The 20675-nt window shown below is 42.2% G+C and overlaps 1 protein-coding gene across 1 annotated transcript in view; it reads right to left on the bottom strand.

Moving 5' to 3' along the window:
• CPQ (carboxypeptidase Q) overlaps nt 1–20675 on the bottom strand; it is a 428656-nt gene that overhangs the window by 275298 nt on the left and 132683 nt on the right. The window contains exon 3 of the mRNA XM_004697707.2: nt 16529–16736. Coding sequence (XP_004697764.1) covers nt 16529–16736 — 208 coding nt within the window. The remainder of the gene's footprint in view (nt 1–16528; nt 16737–20675) is intronic.

Consider the following 20675-nt stretch of genomic DNA (forward strand, 5'->3'; position numbering starts at 1 on the left):
GTCTAACAAATTACCCCCAGATTAAGGGGCTTAGCATTCCCCCTTGAGAGTGGGAATAAGACAAGGCTGTCCTTTATCTCCACTCTTATTTAATAGTGTACTGGAAAAGAAGAAGTAAAATTATCCTTATTCAGAGGTCACGTGATCCCATATACAGAAAAGCCCTGAGATGCCACAAGAAACCAACTCTCAGCAATCCCTTCCCTAGGTGTATATCCAAGAGAAATGATATGGATAGATACATGAACACCTATGTTTATAGAAGCATTATTCACAATAAAAACATGACAATAATCTAAGTAGTCAACAGTGGATGAATAGATAAATATAATGAATACTACCCAACTATAAAGAATAAGGAGTCTTCAAAACATCTTATAATATGGACGAATCTGCAAGACATTGTGCTGACTGAAATAAGTCAATCACAAAAGGCAAATATTATATAGTCCCACTGTCATAAATAATCAAAAATAGATACATACACATAAAGCAACATTCTTTCATGGTTACCAGAGATGGGACAAGCAAGGTAGGGAATTACTTTCAAGATAGTAGACATTTGTCACTTTGAGTAACGGGAAAGAAAGTTTACAGGTGAAATCACTTGACCAAAGTAAACAAACACACTAAGAAAAAGGGCCAATGTTCGTAAATGCTACAGCACATACAATTTTGCAACAACAACAACAAAAAGAAAATTGTGTGTGATTACTAAAGTACATAAAACGGTAGTCAGAAAATATTGCTATAAATTCATAGAAACCTTTGTTAAACAAAACTATCAAAGTGTGAAGCTATTTTTTATCTCACCATATCCTCCATCTAGTTCTGTCAGTTTCCATCACCCTAACCCTTCTGCAAACAATTCTGTACTCTTCCGTTCACATGGCAGTTATGGTCTCTGAGTGACTCCTATTGTATTCCTCTAAAATGTCCTTTAAGTTTTGAGAACAAGAACACGTCTAGAGTTCCTAGATCAGTGTGGATGGGATAAGGTTTCCTAAAACCTCACTATATTTAAAGGATGAGCAGGGCATTGTTGCAATAATAATAATAATAATAATAATTCTTTGGTGTACCACTACTGGCTTTTTTCTCACTAACACGCTTTTCCAGTTTCTTAAAACTTCTTCCTAATAAGTCCTGTGATTGTCCCACGTCTTTCAAGAAAATCGATTAAAATTACCTCTTTGGAATCCCCAAAACCAGTCACCATAACCTTCTGAATTGACCTCTCTGTCTTGAACTGAACTGACCTAGCAGTTCCCCCTTAGCAGTCAGTTTTGAAGTGTTATTTTTTGGAAGGCACACTCACAAGATGAAGAGAAATGCAAGGGGGTACCTTAAAAAAATGGAAAATTTCTCCCAATGGTATGCATTCATTTTTATGGGGGGGGCGGGCAACCCTATCGTCTTCAAAGTATTCTTCATTACACTTAACACATTTGTCAAATCTGTAATTCTATTCTTGGAAACATTTTTCAAACTCCTCTGGATGGCTGACAGCATCTCCCTCCTTTTTATCTTCAGCTCTTCTATGTTGTCAAATCGCTGTCCTTTCCTGTACCACTGCATTTTCAGAAACAAAAAGAAGTTGCACTGAGCAAGGTTAGGTGAGTATGGTGCATGGAGCAAGAGAGGTGTTGGTTTTTGCCAAAAACTGGTGCACTGAGATGGATGGCTGCATGAGCAGATGCATTGTCGCAGTAGAAAATCCAGTTCCCCATCTGCCACAAATCAGGCCTTTTTTGTCCCACACTGTTATGCCTTCTTTTCAGAACCTTTAAGTAGAAAACTTGATTACCAGTCTGACCAGGTGGAACAAACTTCTAATCCATTACAAGTCAACGTTTTTGTCGGTTCAGGAAGTTGATATATGACCAGAACCAGGTTTAACATCAATCAACATTTCACTTTTTTTGCTGTCCTTATGAGTAGTGTTCAACATCACAATAGTTTCTGTGGAATTTTTCCCCTTAGCAGGAAACAAAATTTTACAGCTACACACTGTTCTCTTAAATCAGCCATCACAAAAAACGAGGTTTGCGTGTAACTGCTTTTACGAAAAATATTCACTGTGACCAGAGAGAACCTTCCTAGGCAATGCCACTGGGTGCACTAGCTCAGAGCAAGATGAGAGATACTCGCTTAGCTGGGAAAATACTTACTAGGAAAGCTCTGCCTGGAGGAGTTTTTCCACATTGGGGTTGGGGGGGGGGGGGTACTCTCTTGTATATTTCTGATACAGCTTATCTGCAGCCATCCACTGATTGCAGAGATATGTAAAACACATTTTGTTTGAAATAAACCTGTGCATATATGAGCTGGGCCTTTAGTAGCCATACTTTTTTACTTATCCTTCTCTGTATGAATATTTGCATAGAAGATTTATGTAAGTAAATGCATATGCATATATATAACTGTTATCTGTAGGCATATGTGGGAGAAAGATAAGACTTTCTACTCCTGTGAAGAGTTACAATCTCAGAAACCCAGAGAGGCAGTTCCATCCTGTCCTATAGGGTTGCTATGAGTCAGAATCAACTCAATGGTGATGAGTTTGAATTTTGTTGTTGTTAATTGTTGTTTTTAATGGGTATATGAATAGACACATTTTTGTGTATATTTATACATATAACAAAACATATAGGGAGCACAGTTACATAGGCATCCTATTCCTATTCAGTCAACTTGAGGTTTACTGGATTTAAAAGATTTAGGACTATAGTTTCAGAGAACAATCTAGTCCATTGATACAATGTCATTCAGAAAGATAATGCTTGACATTCTACTTTGGTGAGTAGCATCTGGAGTCTTAAAAGCTTGTGAACAACTATTTACTCATAATAAGCAAAAGAGAAAGAGGGAAACCAAAGGGCCAAAGTAGAAACTTCTTCACAGAACAGCCTATGTGTACCCTGGCCTCATCTAACCTGAAACCAAAAGAACTAGATGGTGCCCAGCTACTACCAGCAACTGTTCCAACCATCTAGTTATAGTTTTGAACCAGACCTAATGAACTGATATAGAGACTAGTGGAACCAACAAGATGATGGCCTTAAGACTCCCTTTTGAACTTGGAACTGACGTTATTTCTGGAAGTCACATTTCAGCCAAATAGTAGACTGGCTTATAAAAAAGTAAACAGAAGCCCCCATGAGTAATGTGCTCCTTATAACAATTGGCTACATGACACTAAATAGTCCATATTTACCCAAATCAAAGATGAGAAGAAAAAGCACAGAAGGGAAGAGAGCTCAATGGCAACAAAACAAACACAATGGAAATAATGAGAATGCTGACACACGTAAAAATTGTGACCAATGTTCCAGAGCACTCAGTATAAGAAGGGTTAGCTGTGAACCGAATTTGCTATATAAACTTTCACCTAAAACACAATGAAAATTGTTTTTAGGCCTAGTGACTTAAAATAATAAATATTTATTATCTCACCCAGTTTTGGCGTGCCAAGAATTTAAGAGTGGCTTTGCTGGTTAGTTACAGCTCTAGGTCTCTTATAAGGTTGCAGTCAAGCGATTGGCCAGGGTGGTACAAACCATTAAGCACTTGTTTACTGACTGGCGAGGTGGTGATTCGAACCCACTCAGAGGTTCCTTAGAGGAGGTGCAGCTCTCTGTAGATGAGGGCATCATGAGTCAGGATTGACTTGTCCACTACTAGTAACAGTCATCTGAACGTTGGACTGGAGCTATTGGATCTACAGTTGTTCACTAACATGTCTGGCCAATTTGGGTTGGCTGTTAGTTGAACATAATGTAAATCGCTCCATAGGGCTGTTTGAGTCTCCTTACAACATGGCAGTGGGCTTCTTCCAGAGTGAATGATCAAGAGAAAAAGCATGGCGGAAGCCAGCTTGCCTTTTAACGTCCTTATCTTGGACATCCCATCTCATCACTTCTGTCCTCCTCTAGTCACCCCAAAGTCATTAAGTGCAACCCACATTTAGCAAAAAGGAATCAAACTCCATCTCTTAAAAGAAGATGAGCGAGCATGAGCCCAGAATGTAAAACCACCGAAATGGATCTTCCTGCATTACACTGTAATTTTCATTTTAATGCTTTCAGTTTGTGTTTGGGGTCATCCTTAAAGCCCTTATTGTATGCCATATAGAATTGCAGGGTTCTAGCTGTGACCATAGCAAGTTATAGCAGAATCAAACTTTTCATCTGAAATCTTAGCAGCCATGTATCTGGCTTTAATCAAGTTATTTAGTCCCTATGAATCTCAGCTCCCATATCTTCAATGCAGGAGTCACAATTATAAGGCTTAGCAACATAGTGGGACAGGAGGAAAGTCAAGGGAAACAGAGGAAAGAGCTGGGAAGCAAAGGGCATTTATAGAGGTCTAGATAAAGACATGTACATATGCAAATATATTTATATATGAGGATGGGGAAATAGATCTATGTGCGTATCTATAGGTTTTGTATTAAGGCAGCAGTAGGACATTGGGCCTCCACTCAAGTACTTCCACAATGAAAGAATACTTTCTTCTATTATATTGGCATTCTATGATGCTCACCTTCCCAACACAACCGCTGAAGACAAAGCGGGTGCCTGGCTATCAAAGGATATAGCGTCGAAGAACAAAATATCATATAATTGTGTGCTCACCTCCATGATACGATCGCTGAAGACAAATGGGTGCATAAGCAAATGTGGTGAAGAAAGCTGATGGCGCCCAGCTATCAAAAGATATAGTGTCTGGGGTCTTAAATGTGTGAAGGTAAACAAGTGGCCATCTAGCTCAGAAGCAACAAAGCCCACATGGAAGAAGCACACCAGCCTATGCGACCACAAGGTGTCGAAGAGATCAGGTATGAGGCATCATCAGAACAAAAAATCTTACCATAGTGAATGATGGGGGGAGTGCGGAGTGGAGACCCAAAGACCATTAGTAGGCCACTGGAGATCCCCTTACAGAGGGGTCTCAGGGAGGAGACGAGCCAGTCAGGGTGCGATGTAGCAACGATGAAAAATACAACCTTCCTCTAGTTCCTAAATGCTTCCTCCCCCGCTCCCCCCATCATGATCCGAATCCTACCTTGCAAATCTGGCTAGACCAGAGGATGTACACTGGTACATATAGTAACTGGAAACACAAGGAATCCAGGGCGGATGATCCCTTCAGGACCAGTGGTGTGTGTGGTGATACTGGGAGGGTAGAGGGAGAATGGATTGCAAAGAGGGAACCGATTACAAGGATCTGTATGTGACCTCCTCCCTGGGGGACGGACAACAGAAAAGTGAGTGAAGGGAGACGTCGGGCAGGGCAGGATATGACAAAATAAACAATTTATAAATTATCAAGGGCTCGTGAGGGAGGGGGGAGCGGGGAGGGAGGGGCGAAAATGAGGACCTGATGCCGGGGGCTTAAGTGGAGAGCAAATGCTTTGAGGATGATGAGGGCAATGAATGTACAAATGTGCTTTACACAATTGATGTATATATGGATTGTGATAAGAGTCATATGAGCCCCTAACAAAACGATTAAAAAAAACAAGATTAAAGAAAATAACTAAAGTGAATATATAAGTTGAGATTTGTGTTCAGAGCATTCCTCTGGCTATTAAATATGCAATGCACAAATATGAACATTTAATAAAGTGATTGCTGACAAAAAAAGAAGATTAAGTAGGGATAATATGGGAGGTATAAGGCAAACTGTAAAGTACTACTAATATACAGTGGACTGGGTAAGCTAGGATTTGATGATCCAAACCCTGTATTAGCCCAATACAGGATGAGTTCCAGAATTTATTGCCTACTGATGGAGCTCTGGGTTAGGGCCTGGCCTGGTAACCAAAAGGTTAGAAGCCCAAGCCCACCAGTTGCACATTGGGAGAAAGAGGGGGTTGTCTGTTCCCACAGAAATTTAGAGTCTCAGAAATCCTATTCAGGATGGCTATGAGTTGGAATCAACTTGATGGCAGTGGGCTTGAGTTCAAGAGTCCCTTGAGCTTCCATTCTCTCTGTCTCAAAAGGTTCCCCCAATTTGAATGGGAGTCTTGCACATACTAGGTGCTCAGCAAGCATTGTTTGCTATTGATTATTTTGTCATCTAGGATAAAACAGAAGCATTCCTTTTGGTAGGTCCTTGCGGTAGAATAGAAGGAGCTTGAGAAGCACAGGTTAAGGCATTGTTACATGGTTCTGGGAAATGAGTAATTTCAGTTTAAATCATAGCTCTGCCACTTAGAAGCTGTGTGGAATTTTAAAAATCTAAGTGTTGATTTCTTCATCTGTCACATGAGAATGGCCCTGACGGGTGCAAATGGTGAGCGGTGCGAGCCAAAAGTTGGGCAGGTTGAGCCTAGCCAGAGAGAGGTACCTCAGAAGAAAAACCTGGTGATCTACTTCCAATACATCAGCCATTGAAAACCCTAGAGGTCATAATTTTAGGCAACTCAATGGCCCGTGGCCAGACATGGGATAGATAAACACAAAACCCTCACTGCTATTGAGCCAATTCCGACTCATAGTGACCCTGTAAGACACAATAGAACTGCCCCATGTGAATGTGTGAGTATAAATCTTTGCGGGAGTTAAAGCCTCATCCTTGTCCCTCTAAAGGACTGCTGGTTGTGAACTGCAGCCCCACTCAGAATCCACTAGGCCACCAGGGCTCCTTGACGTGAGTTGAACGCATGGCTTATTTGACAAGATCTAAAGGAGATACTGTCTGAGAAGTGCAAGAATCCTGCCTGGGTTGTGTGGCATGCACTTTATAACTGCGTATTATTATTCGTCATATACTTATGGTTTTTATAAAATGGATCGATCCTTCATGAGTCAAGGCACAAAGTGTCCTGACTTATGAGAGAATGCACCCCCCTCTGTGGCTCATAACGATGACTTCCTGAGTCCGGGAGAGAGTATCTCCAGGTTTCTCTTGCCTGCCTGGGTGGCTCTCTCTCCAAAACAGTCCGTTTGGCTTGAGCTCTTTCCATTTACTGGCTTTACAAGCCCAGAGACATGTACAGCTCTGAGCACATTTCAGAAATTTGGAAAATAAACAATGAAATGCCTCCTGCTTACCACACATGTGTTTTCCTTCTATAATTTTGGTTGGCTATATCTAAGCCATAAAAAGTTTGTAATAAGAAAGGGAGACAGAGAAGTTTGATTTTTTTTTTTTAAGAAAGAAAGAAATTTGCCAGTCTAAAACTCTTAACCCTACTCTCCAAACTTTCCAACTCAAGGCTAAGATGTGAATAAATGTTCCAACCAACATGGTCATGAAAGATTTAATAATGACTTTGCTTATGAAAGTTTAAACAGCTGCTTAAGTGAGTAAAAAGGCTCCCACCCAGGCAGAATAACTCGCTGTACCAGTTAAGAAGGTTTTACAAATCATCAGGCTGCATATTCCGATGAAAGGCCAAGCTGCACTGGCTCGGCAGCCTCTAACTGTTCGATGACGTATGTGTGGAACAAGTTCTTCCCCAGGTCAATCGGGTTTGTTGATTCCTCCAACCAGGGTCTGACAGCATCAACTTGAAAGCCGTTTCCATAGGGGTTACCAAGCATTGTCATAATGCATTTGTGGAAAACATATAGATGAGGGGGGCTTCCAAAAGTTCATGAAAGAGTGTTATTGAATGATGATGGGCTTTTCCCGTGAATGTTCTGAAGCCGCCTCATACATGACACAGGTCGTGTCTTTTTCTTTAGGTTCTTTTACAGCATGAACACAGTTACTCTAGGAAAACAGTTCTTTAGCAAATGAAATAGGACGTTGCAGGAAGTCACATCACATGCCTTAATTTAAAAAAAAGGCTAACGCTGCTCTGTGTTTTCATACACCCAGTCCCCTCTGCATGGAGTCTTGTCCTTCCTGACCGCCTCCCTTTAAGGAGCCCAGGTGGTACTCAGGGTTAAGTGTTCCACTGTGAGCTGGGACACACGAGAAAGGTGGGGCTGTATTCTCCCAAAAAGATTTACAGTCTCAGAAACCTGAAGGAACACAATCATACTCTAAACCAGCAGTTCTCAACCTGTGGGTCACGACCCCTTTGCGGGTCGAATGACTTTCACAGGGGTCACCTGGTTCATAACAGTAGCAAAATTACAGTTATGAAGTAGCAACAAAAAATAATTTGATGGTTGGGGGTCACCACAACATGAGGAACTGTACTAAAGGGTCGCAGCATTAGGAAGTCTGAGAACCATTGATCTGACCCTTAGTTTGACTACTTCCTCCTCCTGGTAGAGAAATCAGCTGAAGCTCTCCAGAATCCTTTGGCCCCTCTCACCTGGATAGATGACTCTGAGATAAACCTTCTATTAGGCCTTATTTGGAACTTACCACCTTCTATTGGTGTCCGTTGTCTAACTGCCCATCTCTACAGCTCTAATCCACCTGCTGTGAGAATAGCTCGATCCACTCATCATATTGGAGGAACTGTAGAACAACTGAAGGCGTTCTCCCACCTACCCAAACTGCTCCCTTCCCTTTTCAACCCCATATCAAATGTCATGATCACATGGTTGCTGAAATGGTTGAACGCCAATTAGTGTTTTGGGGTACAATGAGTGACTGTGTATTCTTGCCATCTTCTTTTGATGCTTCCTCCATCATTCAATATTTTGATTAAGAACCAGTGGTACTGAAGGAAGAACTCCAAGCTCCACTGAAGGCGTTAAACAAGAAGCAGGCTTTAGGAATTGATTGAATAACAATTGAAATGTTTCTGCAAGCCGATGAAGCCCTGGAAGGACTCACTCATCTATGCCAGGAAATTTGCAAAACAGCTATTTTGCCAAATGATTGGACGAGACCCATATTTGTACCCATTACAAAGAAAGATGATCCAATAGAATGTGCAAATTATAGAACAATGTAACTGATATCACGTACAAGTAAAATTTTGCTGAAGATCATTCAACAATGGTTGCAGCAAAACACTGGCATCAAGCTGCCAGAAATTCAGGCTAGATTCAGAAGAGGATGTGGAACAGGGGATATCACTGCTGTCATCACGGATGGTTCATAACTAAAAGCAGAGAATACCAGAAAGATGTTTTATTGACTATGCAAAGATACTCAACATTGTGGATCATAACAAACTATGATGGCTTTGAAAAGAATGGAAATTCCAGAACGCTTGACTGTGCTCATGCAGAACCTCTACCTGGGTCAAGAGGAAGTTTTGTGAACAGAACAAAGGGGTACTACATGGTTTAAAATCAAGAAATGTTTTTATCCTTACACCCATTTATTCAATCTTTATGCTAAGCAAATAACCAGAGAAGCTGAACCATACAAAGAACTCGACATCAGTTTGGAGGAAGGCTTTTAAACAACCTGCAGTATGCAGATGACACAGCATTGTTTGCTGAAAGTGGGAAGGACTTAAGGCACTTGATGAAGATTAAAGACTGCAGCCTTCAGGATGGATTACAACTGAAATCTGCCCACCTGGAGCAATAGGCAATATCAATATAAATGGAGAAAAGAGAGCGTTGTCAAGGATTTTGTCTTGTTTGGATCCACTATCACTGTTCATGGACATAGCAGTCAAGAAATCAAAAGATGCATTGCATTGGGTAAATCTGCTGCACAAGACCTCTTTAAATTGTTGAAGAACAAGAATGCCACTTTGAGGACTAAGCTGCACCTGACCCAAACCATGATATTTTCAGTTGCCTCAGGTGCACTTTGAGTAAGGAAGAGTGAAGAAGAACTGATGCATTTGAATGATGGTGCTGGCAAAGAATAGTGAAAGAACCATGGCCTGCCAAAGAACAGACAGATCTGTCTTGGAAGAAGTATGATCCTTAGAGACAAAGATGGTGAGATTTTGTCTCACATAGTTTAGACATGTTATCAAGTGAGACAAAGGACATCATACTTGGTAAAGTGGCAGGGTAGCAAAAAAGGGGAAAATCCTTAACAAGATGGATTGACACAGTAGCTGCATGAAGGGGCTCAAACCTAACAATTGAGAGGATGGCGCAGGACCAGGCAGTGTTTTGTTCTGTTGTGCACAGGATCATTGTGAGATGGAATCAACTTGAGGGCCTCTAACAATAACATCTAATTTCTAGCAACCCTGCCAATTTTGTTTTTTAAATGTTACAATTATTAATTGTTGCTTGCAGCTCCAGCAAATGAAGGTCTCAAAGGCTTTCCTCTTGCAGGCCTTCCTCCGTCCACATCATGTGGTCAACTCTACTTTGAGGTGGCAGCTCTTCCTCAGTCTTATTTTGAGGGCCTTCCAACCTGAGCGACTCATCTTTTGGCACTACGTCGACAATGTTCTGCTTCCATTAATGAGGTTTTCAGGAACTGATGGTGTTTCAATGCTATCCATAAAGTTTTCGGTGGCTAATTCCTTAGAAGTTGTGGTAGTTATACAATCTGTTGTCAATTTGAGAGGATTAAGAGGGAAGGGGAGTTTAGCCTGTCAATCAGGTTGCTGCTTGATGATCCCATTTGGAAGTGCTATGGAGAAAAATAGCTCACTGGAGGCGGGACACATAGACTCTCTGCTTGGTATTCCTGATGACAAGACACATGGAGCAACACTAGAGCCCTGGAGCTGGAGGAGCCATATGGAGACACATACCAGCGGTGATATGCTTCCATCACCACTGGATCCACAAGACTTTCCACCCACTGGCCTGTGATCATCCTGCATTCAGCATCATTGCATGTCTTTGTGAGTCTGAAGAGGAATTTATAGATTGATATCAGACGTATGGACTAATACCATAGTATGGACTAGATCTGGACTGGGCTGGGATGTTTTCTCAATATTCAACTGCTCTTGTATATAAAGTTCTTTCTTATACACATATGCGTGTCTATGAATTTGTTTCTCTAGTCAACTCTGAGTAACACAGAAGTGGACAGCCTATTCCTTCTATGTTCTTAGTCTGAAAGCTCTGCTGAAATCTCTTCATTTTGAGTATTTCACTGCTGGCATGTGAAATACCAATGATGTAGCTTCCAGCATCACAACACATGAGCCACCACAGTAAGACGAACTCACAGACAAGTGGTGGTATGACTTGTTACTAACCATCTAACAGTACAGAGAGCATACCATCAATATCTCATCCCCAAGTATCTTTAAAATAATAGGATTCTAGGCCTGGAAATGGCCTTAGGGCTTTTCCAATGTCCCTCATTCTATAGATGAAGTATAATTAGCCCTAAGCAACTCCACGTATTTGTGGCACAAAGCCAGAACCACAGCCTCGTGAAGTCTGTCCGTCCTCTTTCCATTACACCATGTGATTGTTCAACCTGGGGCGATTTTTGCCCACAAAGGAACATTTGGAAATGACTGGAAACATTTTTGATGATTATATCTGGGAAAGGGGATGCTACTGGCAGAGACCTGGGGTGTTCCTAAGTATCTTACAATCCACAGGACAGCCCCCCCAACCCCCCAAGAAAGAATTACTCCATAAAAACTCTCAATAGGGCTGATCTGAAGAAAACTTACCCCACACCAAAGGAAAGAAAAAGTGTCCTTTCTCAATCAAAGTAACAACCATGGCTTTCATTGCTGTGTGCCCTGATTGCCTTTGTAGTGCTACATTATACTTGTAATGATACTGGCATATGCAGCTCAAATTGCTCTTTGAATCCAGGAAAATAATTATGTTAGGGGAAGGACATTTATAAAAACACAAAAAAGTAATTCCCCTCATCAAGGGCTGTACTACACTGGGTTTGGGGATTATTAACAACCTAACCCCACAAAATAAATAAAAAAAGCTTTTCTACACAATCCCCTTAGAAGAATTCTTGAATATATTAGCATTTAAAAACATTGCATTGACTAAATGAAAACTCATAACAAGTTCTGGGAAATCACTGGGGATCAAAGAAATGGACAATCCTCCAGAGATGACATTAGGGAATCTACAATCAGTGAGAGAGTCTCTCCTACAGATGAAGTAAGCCCCTGGTTTAAAGACAGTTTGCTCTCTGGACAGGCCAATATGAGCACAGCCTTCTTTTTGTGTTTTGTTTGCTTGTCAACGTGTGTCAAACCACAGCTGCCCCAGGAAAGGACCATTTTAGTTAACATCCTACACTGCTCACTGGACACTCGTGAGGCCATCTTCACTCTCCACTGTGGCATGTCTTCCCTTGTCATGGATGCCCATCAGTCCTGACTACAAAATGGGGAGGTGCCCAGAAAGCAGCATTCTCTCTGAATATTTCCCACCTGCTTCCTATTGGGTTAAGGTATAATTGGGTTACACACAGTGTTATCATTTAGGGAAGCTGGATGAAGGACAAACCCAACTATCTGTACCATTTTTGCTTGCACATCTAAAATTATTTTAAAAATTAAAGTTCGTTATTTGGGGATATTAATTTTTTTAAATATGTGATTGGTACTGGATTTATTTTGGAGGTGTTTGTGGTCCTATGCTAAAAGAGAAACACCTGGTTAGCTGAGGATGGAATAAGGGAAGAGAGGAACAAGTCAAAAAGGCATTGTAATGAGTCATTAATACCAGAAGCATGATACTTATATCATACCCTCTGCAAAGAGACCAGGAGCTAAGAAGATGAATAAAGACGATAGAGGGGGGATGAGGAAAACAGGACCAAGCACAGGTGAGTTTCCCAAGTGAAACCCTCTCCTGACTGCCCCAGGGAATCTCTGGGATAACAAGGGACAGTGTATATGAGGAGGTACCTCCCAAAACAGACTTTTTTCAAAGCTATGTATTTAATTTTTTTTTACAAAACAACCTTATCATCTTCAAAGTACTCTCCATGACACTTAATATATTTGCCAATCTGTGATTCCATTCTTGGAAATATTTTTCAACTCATCTGTTTGGATGACTGACAACACCTCCCTCATTTTTTTCCTTCACCTCTTCTACATTGTCAAATTCCCTGTCTGCATTCAAAGAAATAAAAAGGAGCTAGTTCAGGTGAGCAAGATGCATGGGACCAGAGAGGCATGCTGTTTTATTTGCTCTAAGATGGCTGCACGAGCAGGTACATTGTCATGGTCTGCCACAAATTAGGCCTTTTTTGTTGCTCACTGTGACGCAACAGTCTAACCTGGTGGGACAAACTCCAAATGCATTCTCCCCTCATGCCAAAAAACACACAAATGAGCATCATCTTGATCTTTGCTTTCACTTGACAAGCTTTTTTTTGGGGGGGGGGCGGGGAGGCGACGAGGTGATGATGGCGTCTTCCACTGGCTTGCTTGATGTTTGCTTTCAGGGTCATAAGAATAGCACCATGTCTCATCACCAGTGATGACCTTGGGGAAAAAGTTTGGGTCTCTTTGGAGCTGTTCTTTCAAAATACAGCATGTCCCAAGTCAACACTTTTTTTCCTGGTCAGTCAGAACCTGGGGCACAAATTTCACAGAGACCCTTCTCATTCCCAAATCTTCTGTTAAAATTCACTGACCCGAGCTCCAAGAGAGTTCAGGTAACTCCCCAACATCTTCCATTGTCCATCATCGATCTTTGAGCACACATCCAAGAATTTTGTCAACATTTTCATCCATTTGGGAAGTTGACAGGTGTCCAGCACAATGTTTGTCATCAATTGACATTTCACCTTTTTGATATGAGCAATCCACACATACACTTGAGTTTTTCCCAGAGTGCTGTCCTTGTAAGCTGTGTTCAACATCACAACAGTTTCTGCAGCACTTTTCCGGAGCAGGGAACAAAATGGCACAGCCACACACTGTTCTCTAAATCAGCCATCACAAAAAACAAGGTTTGCGGGAAACTGCTTTTATGAGAAAATTCATTGTGACCAAAGAGAACCTTCCTAGGTGATGCCACTAGGTGCACTAACTCAGAGAAGTTGCTGGATGCTTGCCTAGTGGGAAAAATGTGTACTACGAAAGCTGTGCCCAGCAGAGCTTTTTCCAGGTTTTTTTTTCTGTTGTTGTTGTTTTAATCCCCTCATCTGAGAGCTATCTGTTCCTATAACAGATACTCAAAGAAAAGACATGAAGTAAAGAAACATATTTCAGAAACAATGACTTGGTAGGGATGGCATTGCCTGTATCCTGAGGGATGTCATCAAACAACATCCCTCCCAGGCATAGTGGAATCACTTTGGGCTCAAACAAAACACAAAAGAAGGGAGTCAGGAAATCTGAAGTCATGTCCCTGGTATGGTCCCTCATGCATTTGCTGAGTTCCCTTGGACAAGTCACTCATGGGTCCAGTTTCTTCATATGAGAGCCAGTACTTCATAGGAGAGTCTGTAATACGCCTGTAAAATTCCTACCTCTCTATCACTACCTATGACTCTTTCCAATGTTAGGACAACCTTTATCGAATTAATAAAACAAATAAATAAATAAAAGCTATCCTTGGCTGGCAACAAGTCTCCTATGAATCTTAAAATACAAATTAGCTCCTTAATGAACTGTAAATAATACTGCTACCTTCACGCCAGAGAGCGTCTGCTCTGAAGTCAAGGAGCTCTCTTTTGCTGTCTCAAATGCATCCTCTGTAATGAATGGGCCTCGGACCTGGTTTCCAGGGGAAAAAGTTGTCTGGGAGAAAGAACTTTGGAGGCCTAATATCAGAGATCCTGAGGTCTGCTTTCTCCCTGATGAAATACACTTCTTGATGGGTTCAAGGTCTGCTGAATGCTACACACCATGCTTAAAACATGGCAGAGCACAGATTCTGATGAGGTCGGACTAGAAAGAGGAGTCTTGGCTTGGAGGAGCCAACATGTGACCTTGTGGATGAGTTAGGAGGAGGGTGTGATTTATGTCTGTGATGCAGAGCCTGAGTGGCACAAGAGGTTTGCGATTGGCTGCTAACCTAAAGGTTGGTGGTTAGAACCCACACATGACTTTAGGGGAAAAAAAGGGGTGGGGGGGCTGGCAATCAACTCTGTAGAGATTACAGCCAAGAAACCCTAGGGAGGTGCTGTATTCGGTAACACAGGGTTGTCATAGGTTAGAATCAACTCAACAGGAACGGATGTGGGAGTGTGTGTTTTTAGCCATCTTCTGCCATGAATAAAGTTTTGTATGTAAACATTTTGTTTTTAAGTTTCTGATTAGTTTGGCCCAATCTAGCTATTATAAATTTGGATTTAGCTTCTTTTACTATTGTACAGATTCAGGTAGTCCCATATTTGTCAATTCATTATAACTGTTCAGTGAGATCAATTATATCAATTCTGCATCACCTATGACCCTTGTCAATTTTTCTCTAAAATGGGGTTTGGAAATATGTTCATACAATATTAATCACACATACACATTTATGGAGCCAATATTCACCACACCTTGAGGTAGGGTCCCTGGGCCCAAGCAGAGGGCTGCCTCACCTGCTGCCACTGTTGTTCTTATTACGTTGTGGTAGTAGCATTTATAATGAGATGGTTTGGGGCTGCACTAACCACTATTACCTATGAGTGATAGCAGCCTCAGCCTGAAGGCTAACCTACCTTCCTCCCCCTTTCCAAACTTCCAGCCTCCGCAGAGATTCAAGCTGCAGGCAGAAGAATGGTAATTTCAACACACCCTCTTCTTTTTGAGAAATAACTTCCTTGCAACTAATTTGCTCATCTTTATGTTTAGCACAATATGGAATGAGTTACCAAAGCTGTGTCAAGATCTGGAAGTTAACACAAACTATCCAATCAAAGTCCCACCACTGGCAGCCCTACCACTCCTCCTCCTCTCTTACCACTTATCTCACCCTACGACACGTTGCAATCAACGCTGTGACTTGTGCCTTAATGGTTTACATTTGGTAGTAACCAACACCAGGATGGGAGGTGAGAGTAACACTGGCTGTGATGGTCAAGTCTACCTTTCAACTTGGCTGGGCCGGGATGCTCAGGGGGTTGCCAGTTCTGGAATGATGTGATTTGACAGATGATGGAAATTGGCAGTTAATGTTCCCCATTTTGTGGTCTGACATGGTCACCCTCCCTCTTGGCATAATGCCCGTTTCTGCATACTGCCCTGGTCTTTGGAACCTAACATGCTGACAAGGGAGGACTGGGTGTATGGGTGATTAAAAATAACGCTGAATGACATTCGGAAAGCTGCCCAGAGTTTAGGAAATTTGACCTCTGGCATTGGTCTCCAAAGAACCATTTTCCGTTGGCACGGACTTTCCACACACACTTCCTTCCCCGTGCTGGATCCTCCTTTCCTCTTCCTTATACACAGGACCTTGTAGTTCCCTTGGGACTAAAACTGCCTCCCCACCAGTCCTCCTTTCTCTCATCTCCTCTGTGTTTTACCAAACACTGACCATTCACCAGCGCGGATCTGATCACCATCTTTATCTTACAGGAACTCGGGGAGGGCAGCCTGAAAGCTGAGGAACACCCCGTCAAGATTTGTGTTTCAGCGGATCACTTTCAGCTACCTTGCAAAACAACCAAACAAAACAGCAATCGGGGAGAGACAGAAAGGAAATGACAAAATCAGGAGGGGAAACAGAGGGCCCATTTCTCTGACAACTGAAACTTGACCAGAAAGGCCTCTTCCCAGACAGCCCACGTCACCCACCTGCTCTGGGTACTTGCTCCCACGGATCTCTGCTATGGTGTTGAAGGAGTCGGCATCTGGGTAGTTCTTGGCCCCCATCTTCAGCTGGATGACAATTCTGACTCCATGAGAAGCCATCCTTGACATCATTTCTGCATCTTCGACTGTCAGGCAGGCCGTGGGGATCTTGGGCACACCATCCTGGTATTTCTGGATACCTGTGTGAGGACTTGAGAAAAGATGCCCAAGTTCAATGGACCAAAAATCTTCAGAAATCTCATATATTGACACTGGACTCTAGCAGATCTTCATTTGCACGTGGTGGGTCAGAAAGGAGGACTCAAAAAATAACAACAAAAAAGGTGGGCAGTCCTGACTTATTTGCTTTTGATGTGAATGTAATCTTTTTCCTTGTAGTAAACATAATTTAGAAAGTGTAATTTAATAATACCGTTGAATACAGCACAATGGGGGCTATTTTGATCATTTAAATCAGTGGTTCTCAACCTGGGGGTTGAACGACCCTTTCAAAAGGGTGGCCCAATTCATAACAGTAGCAAAATTACAGTTATGAAGTAGCAATGAGAATAACTATGGTTGTGGGGTCACCACAACATGAGGAACTGTATTAAAGGGTTGCGGCATTAGGAAGGTCGAGACTGACTGATTTAGATGATCTTAGACTGTTGCAAAACACCTTCGACTCTGAAGGACATTAACAGTGCACTCGTGAGCCAGGACTAAACACAGCTGGAAGAGGAGAGGAAAGAAGCTCCGGAGTCCATCAAGCCCGCAGAGCACAGACCTGCACATCAGGAGGAAGACTGACCCAGACATGCCCAGCTCCAGAGGCGCTGGCCTGCATGGGGCCCACCTTCTGCCCACCCAAGCACAAGGGTCTGAATGCCTAACCCTGCATTGGCCTTAGAATGTTGAGCAGGAAACCCGTAGAACACCAAAGGATGAAGTGCCAAAAACCAGCCAGGCTGTGTTGCTGCCATCACAAGTCAACGGAAACTATTATAATTTGTCCTAGAAGAGAGCCATCCTCTTGTCTGGTCAAAATGCCCTCGCTCTTTTCCAGATGCTTCTTCAACTAGTAGAAACATGTGTATAGTCGTTGGTGTTTACACGAATCTACCGCTGACTCAGCCTCTGTAGCTGCTAGCCCAGCTTCTTAAAGTAATGTTGTAAAACTGCTTTCAAACTGTCTCTTTTCATCCCTATGGTAGCACTCCCAAACCTCTCGGAACCCCCAGTCCCTGCAGAGTACACACCAGGCTCAAAGCCTCCCTTTTCAGATTCATATTCCTTCTCAAATGTCCGGATTTGGTTCCAGTCATCACGTTCGACACAACAGCCTTTCTTGCCCTCTCACCACCAGACTTTCTCTCCGTGAGCAAAAGGTCGACTGGTGCTGCTCCCCCCCAGATGTGACTCCAGCCTCCACATGCACAAGCACGCTGACCAGTCTTTCCCATCAGCTCCTTCTTGAGGTCGCTGCATCGCTATGGCCATGTTCCAGCCGACTGTGAATTGAGGGAAACTACAGAGCAACAGGGACACAAACACGAACTCGGGGACACATGGCTTGGTCACTCACTGCCAGCTGACCGGACGGAGGCAAGTCACTCAGAGGCCTGCTTCAGTGGCTTCGTCTGTAACGATCACAGGAATGTCCATTTCATGGAGTTTGTTGATTCAGTTCATTGATACACTCACCCAGGCAGATAGTAAGCATTTGATGAAATTTTCATAATTACAATGTGTAAGTATTTGGAGTGCAAAATGTAATTTGTAGTATTACACTATCCTTTGCAGAGAGAGACTGTCTAATCAATCCAGTGGTTCTCAACCTTCCTAATGCTGCCACCCTTTGATACAGTTCCTCATGTTGTGGTGACCCCCCCAACCATAAAATTATTTTCGTTGATGCTTCATACTGTAATTTTGCTACTGTTATGAATCAGGTGATCCCTGTGAAAGGGTCGTTCTACCCCCAAAGGGGTCGTGATCCACAGGTTGAGAATCGCTGGTCTAATCTCAAATTCATAATACCTTAGTACTTAGGGTAGTTGGTATAATTTGAGCCTGTTCTAATGGACATGCATTAGATATCAGTTAAAAATCCCTTTCTTCATTAACAGAGAGATGGATGACTTTTAAAACCGGAACTTGGACTCCAGAGACCTGGAATCTCAATCCTTGATCATGAATATATCGGACTCACTAGACTCTCTGGTTCAAGGTAGACTCTGGAGACATAATCCAGGTGAAATTGTGCCTCTTCCATTCTGTACCTGTGTACCAGTAGGACACTCATATTAACTCTCTGCTTCAGTCCCTCAGCTATGAAATAAAGAATAATATTAGTATTGACCTTATAAAACAGCTGAGGAGAATGAGAGACAGTAGGTGTAAAGGATTTAAGGTCAGGTTTGCCACGTAATAACTACTCAGTCACCATTGGCCATTATTATTCTCTTTTTTGTATTCATTTTTCCCATTGGCTGGTAGACTGATTAATGACTAAAAAGCACCTTGAAATATGCAAGTAGACAACTACAAATTTGTACGTATTACCTTACGTGATGTCTGGGAGCCAACAAACTCCTTTTCCTCAGACTCTCCTTGCTCAAGAAGAGGCCAGTATGCCACTTTTAAGCAAGGCTCGATGTTTCTGGACTAAATTCTACTAGTAAGTCACAGGCTATTGAGGGCACTGAGCAAGATACACATCCAGAGTTCCACTGAGGCAGATGGTTCTGGAAAGCAACTCACAACTAGAGTTCTGAATAAAGATCTAAAGACCTTTGGATATGTTTTGCAGATAAACATGACCTGCAATGGTGGCCCGTCCTCCTTGTTTAGCAGCCAGGAGCAAAAGGGAAGACCCCAGTGTTGACCTGGAGTTAGCCGCCTTCCCTGGAAGTGAGGTCAGTTGTCCTACAGTGGACAATCAGCATAACCACCACCATCCTGCTTCGTGAAGAGCCCCTCCCCCCTACTTTCTGACATCAGCAGAGGGTGCATTTCAAAGGGAGCCACCAAAAAGTCCAAATACAAAGACTCATAGGCCAATCCCAATCTTTCAACCAACTCTTCCAGTTAGAACTAATAAATGTAGCAAGGTGACAGAATACAAGACCAACATAAGAAAATTAGTTTTCCACACAGTAGCAATGAAACAAATATCCAAAGGACACAAAGAGAACAAAAATTTCACTTACAGTAACAATGAACAGATTAACATAGGAATAAATTTCACAAGAGGACTACAAGATGTGCACACTGGACATGGCAAGATAATTGTTAAGAGATCTTAAGGAAGCGCTAGCTAAGGGGAAAGACACCCTCGACTCATGGACTGGAAAACAGAATATTGTAAAGATGGAATTAATCCCCTAATAATCTGAGTTTACAGATTCCATGCAATGTGATCAAGAGCCCGGCGTCTTTGGTGAAGCAACTGAGTGGAAAACCAAGGGGCCTAAGAGTAGCCTAAGTCCTCTTGAGAAAGAAGCACAACGTCGGAGGCCCCACCCTTCACACTTTCAGAGCTTGCTTTGCAAACGACAGTCATCAAGGCTGTGCCTCGGGTGGACCGGTCACTACGTTGCTGGTCAAAAAAGTATTGCTACAGAATCATGGAGCCCTTTATTAAATAAGAAACTCAAAGTGTGAAGCTATTATTTCCTAACATATCCTCCACCCAGGTCTAGTCACCTCTGAAGGTGCTGTTTCTCTCTCTCTCAACCTTCCCTGACACAATCAAAGAGCAGAGAATTTTTTTCAGGGAAAAAGACTTAACACAAGTATGGGCTAGAATGTTGACAAACTGGAGCCCTTAGACATTGTTAGTATATAGGTAAAATGGCATAGATAGTTTGAACAAAAGGTTTTGCAATTCCTTACAACGGGAAACAGAAACGATTATATGACCTCACAATTCCAGTGAGACATAAATACACCCAGGGGACATTAAAACACAAAGCTTACACACAATTGGTAACTGCAGGATTATTTCTAATAATCAACAGACTGAAACAACTCTCGATGTCCGTTAGCTGAAGAATGGATAAACAAAATGCGAGCTATCTATAAAACAGAATCATTTTCGATGCCCACCTTCCCGACACAACCGCTGAAGACAAAGCGGGTGAATAAG

This window comes from Echinops telfairi, unplaced genomic scaffold, assembly GCF_000313985.2.
Source record: "Echinops telfairi isolate 266 unplaced genomic scaffold, ASM31398v2 ScPeMD7_1;HRSCAF=3_0, whole genome shotgun sequence".
NCBI lineage: Eukaryota > Metazoa > Chordata > Mammalia > Afrosoricida > Tenrecidae > Echinops > Echinops telfairi.